This window comes from Dendrobates tinctorius, unplaced genomic scaffold (assembly GCF_039654945.1).
Source record: "Dendrobates tinctorius isolate UK_male_01 unplaced genomic scaffold, ASM3965494v1 ptg000121l, whole genome shotgun sequence".
NCBI classification, from domain to species: Eukaryota; Metazoa; Chordata; class Amphibia; order Anura; family Dendrobatidae; genus Dendrobates; species Dendrobates tinctorius.
In genome coordinates this window covers 1,911,332-1,927,500 of record NW_027361789.1, presented here as the reverse complement: position 1 = coordinate 1,927,500, position 16,169 = coordinate 1,911,332, and the positions used below count along the sequence as shown (strand labels likewise).

At 48.7% G+C, this 16,169-nt stretch overlaps 1 protein-coding gene across 9 annotated transcripts in view; it reads right to left on the bottom strand.

Annotated features, from left to right (window-relative positions):
* Positions 1-16,169, bottom strand: part of HERC2 (HECT and RLD domain containing E3 ubiquitin protein ligase 2) — a 364,746-nt gene that overhangs the window by 150,581 nt on the left and 197,996 nt on the right. For all 9 annotated transcript variants that reach the window (XM_073541474.1, XM_073541475.1, XM_073541476.1 and 6 more), the window contains 9 exons: positions 15,088-15,358; positions 13,952-14,091; positions 13,697-13,795; positions 7,110-7,278; positions 6,901-7,026; positions 5,594-5,702; positions 4,117-4,256; positions 3,844-4,034; positions 3,579-3,684 (listed from right to left, as the gene is read on the bottom strand). In XM_073541474.1, the coding sequence (XP_073397575.1) occupies positions 3,579-3,684; positions 3,844-4,034; positions 4,117-4,256; positions 5,594-5,702; positions 6,901-7,026; positions 7,110-7,278; positions 13,697-13,795; positions 13,952-14,091; positions 15,088-15,358 (1,351 nt within the window). The remainder of the gene's footprint in view (positions 1-3,578; positions 3,685-3,843; positions 4,035-4,116; positions 4,257-5,593; positions 5,703-6,900; positions 7,027-7,109; positions 7,279-13,696; positions 13,796-13,951; positions 14,092-15,087; positions 15,359-16,169) is intronic.

Sequence of the window (16,169 nt, the reverse complement as noted above, 5' to 3'; positions counted from 1 at the left end):
AGCCAGTGCCTTGTCCCTGGGGAGGATCACCAGACCCTTGGAGGTGTCGAATAGCATCCCCAGGAAGGTCAGAGACTGACTCGGGGTAGTCGAGGACTTCTGTAAATTGACTAACCATCTCAGGCGCGTCAGAGTGTCGATCGTGATCGAGACGTTGACCTCGCAGTCCTTGAGGGTGGGGGCCTTGATGAGAAGGTCATCCAGGTATGGAACGACTACTAAGCCTCTGGAGTGCAGAACGTCCATGGTAGCTGCAATGACCTTTGTAAATGTTCTGGGAGCCGTGGCGAGACCGAACGGGAGGGCCACAAACTGGTAATGGTCTTGGTTGATTGCGAATCTGAGAAACCTCTGATGGGCGGGAGCAATCGGTATATGCAGGTATGCGTCCTGTATGTCTATGGAGGCAAGATATTCTCCTTTTTCCATAGACGCAACGATTGACCGGAGGGATTCCATGCGGAAGTGACGAACTCGAACATACTTGTTGAGTTGCTTGAGGTCTAGTATGGGTCGGACGCTGCCTCCCTTCTTGGGCACCACGAACAGGTTGGAGTAGAACCCTCGGAAGCGCTCTTCTGCTGGGACTGGCACTATGACTCCTGCTCGCAGGAGGGAAGAAACCGCTTGACGGAAGGCCTGAGCTTTGAGCGGGGATTTTGGAGGGACAGAGGGAAAAAACCTGTGTGGTGGGCTGGTAGTAAACTCAATTTTGTATCCTGAAGACACTATTTCCTTGACCCTCTTGTCTTCTGTAATAGGCAGCCAGACCTGCTGAAAGAGTAGCAGTCGTCCGCCTACAAGTGGGGTGTCTTCCAGAGGGCAGGAGTCAGGATGAGGGAAAAGTCTGAGGTTTTCCTCCTTTAGGTTTTGCCTGGCTTGTCTTTGATTGCCAGTTCCTGTCCGGCCTCTGTGCCGCACGAGTGTTGTCCCTGCGGGGGGAACGATTACGGTTTTGTGCTGGGCGTGAGACGGACCAGCCTGAAGAATTCCGAAAGGATCGGAAACGAGATTGATTACGCCTTTTAAACGTGCGTTTTGGTCTTAGTTGGGGAAGTACTTTTGCCCCCGGTAGCATTGGATACCATTGTATCCAGCTTTCCACCGAAAAGACGGCCGCTGAAGTACGGGAGATTTGTTAGGGACTTTTTTGAGGCCGCATCCGCTTTCCATTCTCTTAGCCAGAGAATACGCCGGATTGTGATGGCGTTTGATGCTATTCCCGCTATTCCTCTTGCAGAGTCCAACGCTGCATGGACCATGTAATCTGCCACCAATGCAATTTGCACCGCCAGGTCCGCCAGCTGAGGATTTGAAGCTTGAAGGCCCTTTTGCAATAGATCAGCCCAAGCCATGATGGCCTTGGCTGCCCAAAATGAAGCAAATGCGGGAGCCAAAGAGGCACCAGCCGCTTCAAAGATTGAACGAGCCATGCGTTCGACTTGTCTGTCTGCTGTGTCCTTAAGGGTTGAACTGTCCGGCAGCGAGAGAAGCGTTTGTGCTGCCAGCCTAGAGACTGGAGGGTCCACTTCAGGCGAATCTGTCCAATCCTTGGTGTCTTTCTGTGGAAAGGGGTATTTTGCTTCCAAATACTTGCGATTGGTGAATTTTTTCTCAGGCTGCAAAAAATGCTTAGAAAGGATTTTTTGAAATTTCGGGTGATTAGGGAAGACCTTCGATGGTTTCTGAACACTTTCAAAGGAAATCTTGTGTTCTGGTGCTTCCGGGGTTGGATCTGAAATGTCCAGCACCCGAAGGATGGAAGAGACGATATCCTCAACTATTGCAGTATTGCTAGGGGGACAAGAGACGAGATAATTCTCTGTTTCGTTGTCTGGGTTAGAGTCACATATGCCTTCCGAGTCTGTGGTCGGAAATCGTTGCGGAGATCCGCATTGTCTGTCTCTGTCAGGGGACGGACTAGGTGACCTGGAGCCACTGTGTCTCTCCCTGGAGGGGGACGACCAAGTGCTATGTGAGGACGCAGATGAATGCGACCTGTGGGTCCGCTTACGTCTGAGACTGTCGGAAGTGGCATGTCCCCGAGATGGGCTGTCCCTTTGCTGGGTAACGTTCATAGCCGAGACACGACTCTGGCAAAGCCTGCAGTAGTGTAGAGGTCAGGCTATGTATGGACTGTGTTATAGACTGCAACATCTTGAGTAGCCCATTCCGGTATGGAAGAAGACGCAGAAGCGTTGGTTCTGACCCAGTGTTTTGGACACAGTCCCGGCAGTGTGGGTCCGTGCTGCCCCTGGGGAGTGGTCTTGCAGGCTGTGCAGAATGCATAAAAGCAGTCTTGCCTGGTTTTCTTCCTTGAGCCCGGCATCATGCACAGAGGCTGGCTAGCAGGGGTGCTACAGGGGCTATGCAAAAGGGAGAACTTATAGGTAATATGAATGCACAGCTGAGTAAAGAGAACCCAGCTGTGATCTTACCCCACCAGTGTGCCCCTAAGTCCAGCGCCGACAAATCACAGTCCTGTGCCCCCCGGAGACTGCTGTATGGCTGTCAGCTATGTTTCCTGCTGCAGCATGATGGCCACCGGGATTCTGAGGTGGAGGGGGAAGGGGGCGGAGAGCTGAAAAGGGCACGCTGAGCTATGTAAAAGCGCGCCCTTCCTGCCTCGATCCGCCCCTTCTATCACTGCAGAGTGTCATTTTCGTCATCCGGGGGGCGGGAATAGGGCGGCGACTTCGGCTAGGCCGAAGCCGCGGCTTAAATTTGATACCTCATGCCCAGAAGGGCTCCAGGACGGCGCGGTTGTCCGGGGGGGGGGGGGGGGGTCGGATTCAAACCAGACCCCCCCGGATTGAACGGCAGGCTAGCGGTGTGGTTATGAGCGCGAACTAGGCCCTGTGGGGGGGTCCCTTTGAGGCACTATGCAGCTGGTGCTGCCACAGAGACAGGGGCGCAGGGAGCCCTGTCTCTGACAAGTGCCATGCCTGCCTGCACCTCCCCCGGTCCCAACAGGAGTCCGCAGCTGGGCTGGGGTTCCTGGACTTGTAAGTGGCCGAATGGTGCCTGATACAGGCCCTACCTGCGGTGTCTCAACCTAATGCCCCCAGAGGGGGATTAGGGAGGGTGCTGCTGTCACCGTCAGGGGGCTTCATCCTATCCTCGACCTCAACCCAGAGCCCAAGGGAACTGGGGAAGGAGGGGGGGGGGTCTCGACTTCGAGCCAGTACCCGAGGGACTGGGGAAGGAGCGACATGGGGAATAGCCGTCTCGACCTCAACCGGGTACCCCTTAATAGGGGACCGAGGAGGGAGCCATGCCGGGAGTCTCGCTGGGGACCCGCTTTTCTTCATCTGTAATCCGTTGAAAAAAAAATCAAGGAAAAAAACGGAGTAAAAACTCTTAGGTGTGCCTCCTTGCGACACTAAGCAAAAACTGGAGAAGGCTGACGCCGTCCAGGGGTGTATACTGCAGAGGAGGAGCCAAAGTTAATCTTTTTCAGATTATGCATAGTGTCGCCTCCTAGTGGACAGCAGCATAACACCCACGGTTCTGTGTCCCCCAATAAGGCGACAGAGTAAGTAATATTAAACCTTAAAAGGCAATTACAGATTGATTACCTGACACCACAACCAGTGAAGGCATATAGCTACTGTCCGCTGGGTCCACGATCATCATCAGCCTGTGCACCAAGACATCTGGAAAGACCTCCAACCTGATCCAATGCTGTAGGGGCAGAACAGGCCAATAGAAATTAGAATAAACATGAACGTTTTGGGTCATAAATCTTAATGTTACCGGCCTTCAAAGAAAACAATGGCACATACAGAAAAAAAAATGAAATTAATTATATAAATATGCTTATACAACATCCATATAACGTGCCTTGCCCTGTGAGCCAGAAGACTGCCAGCACTGATCGCTGCCATCTATAAGACGTGACGCCTGGTTTGCAGAGGAGGAGACATTCAGATTTTTCACAATCCTTGACCAGTCATCCAGTAACATGCCCCTCTGGCCACTGTGCCGCCGCTTCAGCTGCTTGCCAGAGCGTCCACAGAACACGGGAGACTGACCTGTTAATGAAGGATTAGAAGAAACATAAGGTCTGGACCCAGTTACATACCACGTAAGCAACAAGCAGCTAATTTTATGTACCTGGCTCATTTATTCTCCCGAACGTGTGCCTTGTGTTATGTTTTCGGTTCTTGAAGCAGGTTTCACAGAAATCAAAGTCATCACAATTTCGGCACTTGAATCTAGGCCCGTGAATGGGAAACATCTGACATCCGTCACAACTGGGAAAAGTAAAAATATTGCCACTAGAAGTTAGTAAAGGCTTAAGTAGGCTGCAATGTTGTCACTGCATTGTATCACATCCACATGCAGGGTACTATATGTGTGTGTGTGGCACAGTCATTTCACTCCCAATATTCTACATTTTCTTGCCAAAAGTCAGTGAAAATGGGCCAGGTGAGACACACCACACATAACTGAGAGATCAGTCTACAGTGAAGTGTTTTTATGTCCTGAAATATAGGAGTTGTATAAACAAAACGGTAAAATATTTTTACTTACAGTGAACTTGTCACCACATTTCAGAATACATGCAGAACACATTAGTACATAAAGCTTAGACCTGATTGTTTATGTACCATGTCTAAATGGCTGTATAATCCTTTATGAAAATTAATAATGAATATCTGCCAACCTAGCCAGACCGACACTTCTTCATTGTCCCTCGTTCCTGCCGAGAACTCACACAGCTCAGTACAAGCTGCAGCTGTTAGGTTAGATGGCTGGAGACTGAATACACTTGATCCCATGAGCTATTTCATCCATAGCTGAACATCATAATATAAAGGATTATACAGTCAATGTAAAGCGGAATGCCAAAGTCAGTACAGCAGCCTCAACTGGTGCAAGACTGGTTTGTATTGAGAACACTGGTGACAGATCCCTTTTAAAAAATATTTCTTTACTGTAGGCTGCAGCAAAGAAAAGGAGCACATACCCATTAGGAGTTGCCTTTCTCCTTAAGCTCTTTAGCATACTAGAAACTTTCACAGGAGGCAGAAAAGCGACCCTTCTCCATCTTACAGCTATTACTTACAGGGTATAATTTTTCCAAACTCTGCTACAAAGAAGGATGTTACAGGCATACAAAATAAAGGGGAAAAGGAGTGCACTCAAAGGGCTTACTACAGTAAAATGCACATGCCGTGTAATCATTAGACACATCTGTCACCCAGCGTGCAAGGCCGCCACCAGAAATCTGCACCAGTCAGGGAGTTAGGCCATAAAAATGACGCAACATCATGAATTTTAAGAACGAGTGTAGCTATACCTCATCCCACCCATGCTACTCCCATATTAGCATAGCTGGCTGAAACTGGTGTGTAATTGTCAAATGTCACAACATTTCTGTGCAACTTCTAAGTTGAGCCAAACAATTGCAATTTAAGGTGTTATGTACAAGAATTCAGGCATAAACACCTTCGTGAATCGCCACTACTATCCAAGGTTATCATGGAAAAAGAGTCAGTAAAATCATACACAGTGCATCAGGACAGACCTGATCTTCTGCAGTAAAAGAAGCCCAATAGAGTAGACGCCCAATAGAGAAGACACCTACGTGACTCCAGGGTGAATGCTTGGAACCAATTCCATTTCAGACAACAGTCCGGTCCAGTGAGACTGCTGAGGGAAGTCCACAATCACATCTTTCCCATTGGCACTGAATGCTATCAGAGAGAAGTAAAAGTGAACATCATGAGTACACACATCTAACAAAGTAACAAACATGCTGCTCATTATTTCCAAGCATTTAACAGTAAAATACAAGATAATCGGAATATTCATGAATTTTTGGCAAAATAGTTTGTGGACCAAACATTGAATGGTCTTGTGTCCCCCAATGTGGCGGAGGAGAAAACATTTTAACATAAGATTGACTTTGGGAGTTTGAACACGGTGGTCACTATAACAAAGCAAAAACAGTGACAAGAACTATTAACTTAAAAAAACAAACAAACAAACAACAAAAAAACAACAGTGTTATCTAACCCTGTAACTTCTAACACCTGTTCGGTCGCATCCAAATGATTGCATCAAAGTCCTATGTCCTGGAGGTTGCGATCTACTTTCCTGTTGTGCCAGGCACCATTCTCCGCAGACAAAGTATGGTCACTGACCACTACTGCCAGCGATTCAGCAACTTTTTCAGAAATCACACTGACAGGGCGGCGGCTTTTTTTTTGCTCTGCTTTGCTGACAAGGAGGGACTGCAGGAGTCATTCTGATCGAGAGTCAGATCCCCACTGCCTAACTGGGGGAGACACCTGTCAATAGTCTTAACGTCAGCAGTACCGTCTTGTCAGCAGAGCAGCCCGGAAGAGGAACTGCTGATCTAATGACAGAGCAGCAACTTGCCAGTAGGAGCAATTAGTGACTGCTCTGTGCCGGCGAGGAACGGTGTCGGGCACAACAGAAAGGTAGGCCGCAACTCTGATCCAATACACATGGTAAAAAAAACCCAATACTGTTTTTAATGAATCCAGTACAAACGATTTACAACTTGACATGTGAACAGAGCCTTGCCGAATTCGTCGCCAAAAAAAAATCTAAATTCATAGGCAATAGTGATGAGCGAGCATGCTCGAGTGTTATCAGAGTATCTTGAGCATGCTTAAGTAATATGTTCAAGTCCCTGCAGCTGCATGAATTGCCTGACAGGCTAACCCCGCAAGTGTTACGGCTGTCTAACGAATCATGCAAATGCAATGACTCAAACATATTACTCGAACACGTCCAAGATACTCGGCTGACAGCCGAGCATGCTTGGATAACACTATATCTGAGCACGCTCACTCATCATCAACAGATAACCTTTAGCGAAAACTAATGGCTTGTTTTTAGTAATACAGCCATGAGATACACTACCTTTAACGACACCCACACTCCTGTGAGTAACAGAACCCCATTTATATTTAGGTGTTGTAACCGAAGCCTTCACTCTCACTTTATCACCAATCTTGATGTGGGAATGGGAGCTTTGTGGAGGAAAACCTGCAGAGTATAAGTACTGGTTACTCCTATCCCGCCTTCCATAGAGCCGCCTGCCATATACAAGCAAAAGAGGAAACACTTACCTAGTAGCTCCACATGGATATATCGCACCCAGTAGGTTCCACCTTTTTGCTGCCAGTCACATTGAACATTCAAGTCATGGAGCCCATCACGGTCTAACTTAATGACTTTACCCACATCTCCTTCACAAACTTCTTCATATGTCCTACAACATCTCACCATCATGCCGACCTTAAAACATACGCAGTATTACAAACCTGCAAACATCTCCTGCAATTACCATACGTAATGGCTAAAAAGGGATTTTTGTGTACTCATCGTAAAATCCTTTTCTCCGAGCCATTCATTGGGGGACACAGACAGTGGGTGTTATGCTGCTTGCCACTTCGGAGGACACCAAGTAAACCAGAAAAAAAGTTAACTCCTCCCCTGCAGTATACACCCTCTTGCTGGATGAGATATCTCCAGTTCAGTGAAAAAAGCAGTAGGAGCTTAAACAGTCAACAATAACCATAACTATGTCAAAACCTAGGAATGCTACAAATGAGCCAGTAGGCTAAACAGGGCGGGGTGCTGTGTCCCCCAATGAATGGCTCGGAGAAAAGGATTTTACGGTGAATACACAAAAATCCCTATTTCTCCTACGCTTCATTGGGGGACACAGAGACAGTGGGACATCCTAAAGCAGTCCCTGGGTGGGGAGCATACATCTGCTAATACCCCATGTACCACTGAGTCAGCACTGAGGTACTGCCGATTGCAGGATGCATCTGCCGAGAGCTGCATCCGTAGAGGCCTGAGAATGAATTTGGTAATGTTTTGTAAAAGTATGCAGACTGGACCAAGTCGCAGCCTTGCAGACCTGCTCTGCCGAGGCCTGGTGCCGAATGGCCCAAGAGGCGCACACTGACCGAGTAGAGTGCGCCTTAATCCCCGCTGGGACAGGCGCGTTCCTGAAACTGTAGGATTCCTGAATCACTGAGCGAATCCACCTGGCTAGCATTGCTTTTGAAGCAGCTAGACCCTTCCTATGCCCCTTTGGAAGTATGAACAGGGCATCTGACTTGCGGAAGGGAGCCGTCCGCGATATGTACCGTCTCAGCGCCCTAACCACATCCAGGGTGTGGAGGGCCTTCTCAATGCGACGGACTGGTGCCGGACAAAAGGAAGGCAAAACAATTTCCTCATTGAGATGGAAAGAGGAGACGACCTTGGGCAGGAAGGACGGACACGTCCTGAGAACTACCTTGTCCTGACGAAAATTCAGAAACAGAGAACAGCAGGACAGGGATGCCAATTCCGAAACTCGTCTGATTGACGTAATTGCCACTAGAAAGACCACTTTCCAAGAGGGGACGGTCAATGACAAGTCCTGCAGCGGTTCGAAAGGAGCCTCCTGTAAGGCCCCGAGAACCAGGTTAAGGCCCCATGATTCCAATGGCCTTCTATAAGGAGACCGCACATGGGAAACTCCTTGAATGAACGTCTTGACCTGAGGTTTGGTGGTAATTTTGCGTTGGAAAAGCACTGACAATGCTGAAAATTTGGCCCTTGAGCGAGCTAAGCGCGAGGCCTGATTTTAATCCAGATTGAAGGAACTCCATTACGGCCGGAATGGAGAACACCAGAGGGGATCGACCATGATCCTTGCACCATGAAAAGAAGATTTTCCAGGCGCGGTGATAGATATGCCTGGACACAGGCTCCCTAGCACTAATCATGGTGGAAATCACGTCGTGAGAGAATCCAGCCTGTGCTAAAATCCAGGATTCAATGGCCACGCCGTCAAAGACAGGGCCCCGGAGTTCTGGAGGTAAATCTGGCCCTGAGAAAGCAGATCCGTGCGATCTGGAAGTCACCAGGGGACGTCTGCGACGAGTTGTATTAGTTCTGCATACCATGCTCGGCGCGGCCAATCTGGCACGACTAGGATCACTGGTACACCCTCCACTCTGTTCTTCTTGATGACCCTCGGAAGCAAGGAAAGAGGGGGGAAAGATGTACGGGAGCCGGAACCGGTGCCATGGCACAACTAGGGCGTCCGCTCCGCGCTTGTTGTTTAGTCAGGAGGCCATGAGGTCCACATCCGGAGTCCCCCAATGATGACAAATCTACTGAAAGACTTCCGGATAAAGAGACCACTCTCCCGAGGCAATGCCTTGTCGACTGAGGAAATCTGCGGCCCAATTTTCTACGCCCGGGATGTGAATTGCTGAGATGGGCGAATGGTTTTCTCGGCCCAATGGCGGAAGTGACTCACTTCGTGCATGGCCATCCTGCTCCGGGTACCTCCCTGGCGGTTGATATACGCTACAGCCGTGGCGTTGTCGGATTGGATCCTGATGGGGTGACCTGCAAGATGGTGGAAACTCCGTAGAGCAAATCTGATCTCTCGTATGTTGATGGTGAGACGTGACTCTCGGGTCGACCAACGACCCTGAGCCGTGTGGTGACGAAAGACCGCACCCCAGGCGAGAAGACTTGCGTCGGTGGTTACTACCAACCATCTTACCGGGAGAAAAGACCTCCCTTGATTCAGGGAGGACCTCAGTGTCCACCACGTGAGGGCTTGCCTGACCCGCAGGGACAGAAGGATCCGACGGTCCAGGGAGAACGGGATCTTGTCCCGAGTCAACAGCAACGCATGTTGCAAGGGAAGGAGATGGAACTGTGCAAATGGAACTGCTTCCATCGCAGCCACCATCTTTCCGAGAACTCTCATGCTGAAATGAATGGAGTGGGAAGCTGGTCAGGAAAGAGTCCGCACTGCCTGTTGTAAGGCTTGTGTCTTTTCTGGAGGGAGAATGACCAACCCGCGGGAAGTGTCCAAGATCATTCCTAAAAAGGAATTCTGAGCCGGATTCGGGGAAGACTTTTCAAAGTTTATCTTCCACCCCAGGCGCGAAAGTGTATTTACTGTTATCTCCACGGATTCCTCGCAGGCTGGAAGGGACGGACCCTTGATGAGCAGGTCATCCAGATATGGTAACACCACTACTCCCTGAGAGTGGAGAATGGCCATGACAGCCACCATGACCTTGGTAAAGGCCCTGGGGGGCGGTGGCGAGTCCAAAGGGCAAGGCAACGAACTGGAAGTGTTCCTCGTTAATTGCAAAACGCAGGAACTGCTGGTGGGACGGGCAGATCAGAATGTGAAGGTAAGCGTCCTTGATGTCGATGGATGCTAGGAACTCTCCTTTTTCCATGGAAGCGACAACTGATCGGAGAGATTCAATTCGGAATCGCCGTACCCTGACAAACTGATTTAACAGTTTGAGATCCAGAATGGGTCGCATCGTCCCGTCCTTCTTTGGAACCACAAAAAGGTTTGAATAAAATCCTCTGAACCTTTCGTGATGAGGGACCGGAATGATGACTCCATCCCTTAAAAGAGCCTGAACAGCCTCTGAAGGAAGGCTCTTGTCTTTCCCTTGGGGGGAGAGGAGAGGGAGAGGAAAACTCTTGTATCCGGAGGACACCAGCTCCCTGACCCACTTGTCGAGGACGACCGCGAGGCAGGTGTGGCTGAAGGAAAGTAGGCAACCGCCTACTCTGTCGGTGACCACCGGATACCGCAAAAAGTCATTGGGTAGATCTAGGAGATCTGGCTCCCCTAGATCCCGAAGCCCTAGGCCTGGGTTTCCAAGAGCGGATAGGTCAGTATGAGACCTGGGAGCCTCTGTCCCCGCGCGGGGACGGACCTGATCCGGAAGAGAAGGTAGAGGAGGACCAGCCGGAATTGTTGCGAAAAGATCGAAAGTGCGTCGGCTGTTGGTTGCGAAACGGCCGAACAGCCTTTTGTTGAGGAAGGAATTTACTTTTTCCACCGGTAGCATCAGAAATGAGCTGATCCAGTTTCTCTCCAAAAAGACGACCCGTTTGAAAGGGGAGAGAAGTCAACGATCTTTTAGATGTGGCATCCGCCCGCCAGTCGCGGAGCCATAGGGCTCTCCTAATGGAGATCGCATTAGCGGCAGTTTGAGCAGCGCAATTGGCGGCATCAAAAGAGGCGTCCACTACAAAGTCCGCTGCATGAATTATCTGCCTGGCGACCGTGGTTGCCTCCGGAGGGAGATTGGTGCCCTGGAAGGAAGTAATCAAGACTTCAGCCCAAGCGGCCATTGCCTTAGTGACCCAAACTGCCGCGAAAGATGGAAAAAGTGCTGCTCCTGAAGCTTCAAAAACTGAACGGGCCAGGTAGTCAATCTGATGATCGGAGGGGTTTCTGATTGAGGAACCCTCAGAAACGGATAGGAGTGTTTTTGAAGCAAGACGCGATACAAGAGGGTCCACCGGAGGGGACTGTAACCAATCCTTCATAAGGTCTGGATCAAAAGGGTATTTAGCCTGAGTAGACTTTTGCCCCGTGAACCGCTTATGCAGACGATCCCCATGTTTCTGGACAATTTCCTTAATGTCCGGATGGCTGGTAAATAACCTGCGCACACGCTTGTTCTTCTTAAATGAGATAGGATGTGCTGGAGCGGGAACATTACCCTCATCCAACTTCAGAATCCTGTTGACTGATTCTATAAGAGAATCAAGCGATTCTTGATCAGTTGGGGGATTTTGAGGGGCTGATATGTCAGATTCGAGCTCGCTGAGAACTCCAGGAAAGAGAGAGCAAGAGACAAGAGTCGCAGATGCTGAGGCGCGAACGGGACTAGGGGACACGTCATGGGTCCGCTTTCTAGAGATCTGACCATCCCTTGAATGAGTACGGCCCCTGCTGGTGGACGGTTCATGGCCGACGCCAGAGCCTTCCTTGGGGGTAAGGACGCCTTCTGGCTTAAAGGGAATCTGTCACCCTTTTTTCGCCCTATTAGCTGCTGGCACAGACATCGGGGACTTATCTACAGCATTCTGTAATGCTGTAGATAAGCCTCCGATGTAACCTGAAAGAGAAGAAAAATACGTTATATTATACTCACCGAGGTGGGCGGTCCGGTCCGACGCAGGGCAGAGCAGTGCGCTTGGCGCCGCAGCAATTACAGAACAGGAGAAGAGGACGTCATTGCATGAAGATGGGAGGCGCCGGACGGGACGGCGACACCCATCGGACCGGACCGCCCACCTCGGTGAGTAAAATATAACGTGTTTTCTTCTCTTTCAGGTTACATCGGAGGCTTATCTACAGCATTACAGAATGCTGTAGATAAGACCCCGATGTCTATGCCGGCAGCTGAAAGGCCAAAAAAAGGGTGCAGATTCCCTTTAAAGAGTCCTCCCGGAGGGAGAATATAGCCTGGGTCAGAGATTCCACCGACCATGACAGGGACACAGCCAACTCAGGGGTACTAAACGCAGGAGGCTCGTCAGCAGCGGCGGCGATTGAGCACAGGTCGGGGCGCAGGCCAGGTCGCAGTCCGTGCATAACGTATTAGTCTGTGCACTAGGTAAGGCAGACTTGCAAGTGGTACACACGGTAAAAAACGCAGTGTGCTTTTTAGCAGCCCGTATAGCCTCCTTAGATTGAGACAAAGCGCTCCTGAAAGGGATAATGGCAGAGTCTGTCTGCAGCTGCAGGGAATGTGCCGGGAAGGGGTTCAGCTTTAATCTGAGGGCAGATGCAGCTTACCGGTCCTCTGCATTGTCCCCCGGAAGGAATAGCGGTGGCCCTACGGTGTCACCCAGTATCTGGCAGAATGCTCGCCTCACAGCTCATGTCTAGAGCAGGCTGAGGTAAAGAGACATGGCCCCCGAGATTAGAATTGCGCGTCTTGTCAGGGATGAGAGGCGCCAGAACGAAGGGGCGGCGCTATTCAAATTGCGGCCTAGTAGGCCGGAAAAGCCGGGAACTAAATTTTTGAGCCTACCCGCGGTAGGCACCGGGGGCGGGCGGCTCTATTAAAATTGCGGTCTAGCAGGCTGGGAACTAAATAAATTTTTCGGGCTACCCGCGGTAGCACCGAGGGGGGGGGGGGGGCGGTGCACCGCCGCTGACGCCAAGTCATCGCTTCTCCCAGGGGCCAGGACCTGACCCCATACCTCAACTCCAGTGCTCAGCGCTGTCCAGGGGATCCATGCAGGCTCTCATCCTCCTGTGGCTGATGTAGCAGAGCTGGAGGAGTTCTTAAAGGGGCATGCTCAATCGATCCTCCCTATGGTACGAGGATGGAGAGCTATGGGGCTGATTCAGGGCCTTCGGAAGCGCTGTCCAGTCTTCTCCATTCCATGCGCTTGCCCTCGCATCCGTGGATTACCGGAACTTTCGCCATTATTGTCAGAGGAATCAGCCCCAAACGTCGCAGGAAAGTGTACGGGGAGGTATACTCCGTGTGCTTGCTTGCTTGTTGGTTCGGGGGAGAGCGGGCCGTAGAAAGGAACCGTCGCCCCCTTCACTCAGTTAATTAAAAAATAAAAATTTACAGAAAATTCAAAAATAAAATAAAAACGGTGGGGTCTGAAACCAGACCCAAGTGCCCCCTACAGACACTAAGCATGAACTGGAGATATCTCATCCAGCGAGAGGGTGTATACTGCAGGGGAGGAGTTAACTTTTTTTCTGGTTTACTTAGTGTCCTCCTAGTGGCAAGCAGCATAACACCCACTGTCTGTGTCCCCCAATGAGGCGTAGGAGAAAATAAGATTGCAATTATAGGGTTAGGTATGAAAAATTCAGAAGAACCAAAATATGGACGCAACCTACCTGAATGTTCTCCCTCACGTAGACGGCATAGTCATCATTGCTTAAAAAGTCCGCTCTTTTCTTGTAAGTCTGACTCTCGGTCACAACTGCACCATTTGACTGCAGGGGATAGAAGATGAAAAAAGTCAAGGTATGTAACATATGGAAACAACTCAATGGCATAACATCAAAAGTTAAGAAACTACAAGGTTACACAACCGACAGAAATACCAGTAAATGTGCCCCTAGTAATGAGGCAGCCTAGTCGATACTAACATCAGGATATGCAGCTTCCATCTCCTCCACTTCTTCCACCACCTCTTCATCTGACTCTTCAGAGGCAGTCTCAAAATCTGACAGCTCGGTGACCTGGATATCAGGGTGATCTAGCAACCATCCAACTAAAGCCTCCACACCTAAAATCAGAGGACCAAGTCAATACCACAAAGTCTTTCCACTTTGCTTTCTAATTCTTGACAGCCACCATTTATTGCCCTGGCAATTTGCTACGCCTTTTCAACAGATTTTTCTTTATGGACATGTTGGAGAAGGAGGCGCAAGTCTTTCCTGGATAATTCAATAGTTTGGATAGAAAATTAACAACGGAAAGCAGTCTATTAAGAAAAGACATTTCTATAAATCGTTCACAAAAAAAAATAAAATCTTGAAATAAAAGAAAAATAGTATTCCTTTAACTCCGCCCTCTCCTGTGATCAGTAGCCCACTGTCTATAGCCTATGTACACAGAGAGCCTGGTGTGGGCGAGGTTATCTTTCTTAGCTCTGCTTCATTCCTAAATCTAATAACTCCGTCAGAACTGCTGCACCCAGTAAACTGTGATACATCATTGGACTCGGGGTCGCATCAATATCATGCTACTCTTAGATGAGGTAGCAAAAACCTGCTGACAGATTCCCTTTAATCATTTTAAAACGGGTTGTGGTTTTGAATAATATTCATTTTACTATACAATGTACTAGGTAAAAAATTCCAAGTACGGAAGGAAAAAATGACTTTACAACACTTCAGCACAATTACAGCGACATCAAAGTTGTACAGTGGTTACTTATTCAAATTTTTAGTGGAGAATAAAAATCTTAGAAGTTTGTGATTTAAAAAAATGAATAAATTTGTTTTGTTTTCCCATTTTTTTTTCTGTTCATGGAGGTGTGATGGAGCTTTTCAAGGCTTTTAGAGCCCCTAAACTGGCACTTCAACTTGTCCACTAATCTAAACTCACAAGAATGCAACCCCACCCCTCCCTCCCGGCAAGCAGAAAAAAGGAGGCAAAGGAGCAAAGATATTGAGAATAACCCTCTATAAATTGTGTTTTTTTTTATATGGACGATTAAAAGTGAAAAAAAGAAGCAGTTCAATTGCAATTTTAACCTAGGAAGGATACGGCCCTGTACCTGGAGAACTTGAAGCCGTTCCAGAAGCACCTGACAGTGACTTGAGAGCAAACTCAATGTTTTTCCTTTGAAAGCCCATTTCCATCAATTGTACAACAATTGGGACAGGTGGTATGGGAGATGGTTTCCGCTTTTTCACTTTCGCAGGGCAGATGTGCTGCACAGTCACAGGGGAAGAGACTTCACTTGAACTGCAGAAGTCATCAAAGAGAGGAGATGATGGATGCGTGGACTCCACTGCCAAGTACTGGCAAACTGCCAGCGCCGCGGCCTGAAAAGGAGAAAAAAAAAATACAAAAGTCGGGTCAACAGTTGTGGCCAAAAAGTATTGACACCCCCGCAATTCTGTCAGATAATACTCAGTTTCTTCCTGAAAATGATTGCAAACACAAATTCTTTGGTATTATTATCTTCATTTAATTTATTTTAAATGAAAAAACACAAAGAATTGTCCTAAAGCCAAATTGGATATAATTCCACACCAAACAAAAAAAAGAGGGTGGACAAAAGTATTGGCACTGTTCGAAAAATCATGTGATGCTTCTCTAATTTGTGTAATTAACAGCACCTGTAACTTACCTGTGGCACCTAACAGGTGTTGGCAATAACTAAATCACACTTGCAGCCAGTTGACATGGATTAAAGTTGACTCAACCTCTGTCCTGTGTCCTTGTGTGTACTACATTAAGCATGGAGAAAAGAAAGAAGACCAAAGAACTGTCTGAGGACGTGAGAAACCAAATTGTGAGGAAGCATGAGCAATCTCAAGGCTACAAGTCCATCTCCAAAGACCTGAATGTTCCTGTGTCTACCGTGCGCAGTGTCATCAAGAAGTTTAAAGCCCATGGCACTGTGGCTAACCTCCCTAGATGTGGACGGAAAAGAAAAATTGACAAGAGATTTCAGCGCAAGATTGTGCGGATGTTGGATAAAGAACCTCGACTAACATACAAACAAGTTCAAGCTGCCCTGCAGTCCGAGGGTACAACAGTATCAACCCGTACCCGTCGGCGTCTGAATGAAAAGGGACTGTATGGTAGTAGACCCAGGAAGACCCCACTTCTTACCCCGAGACATAAAAA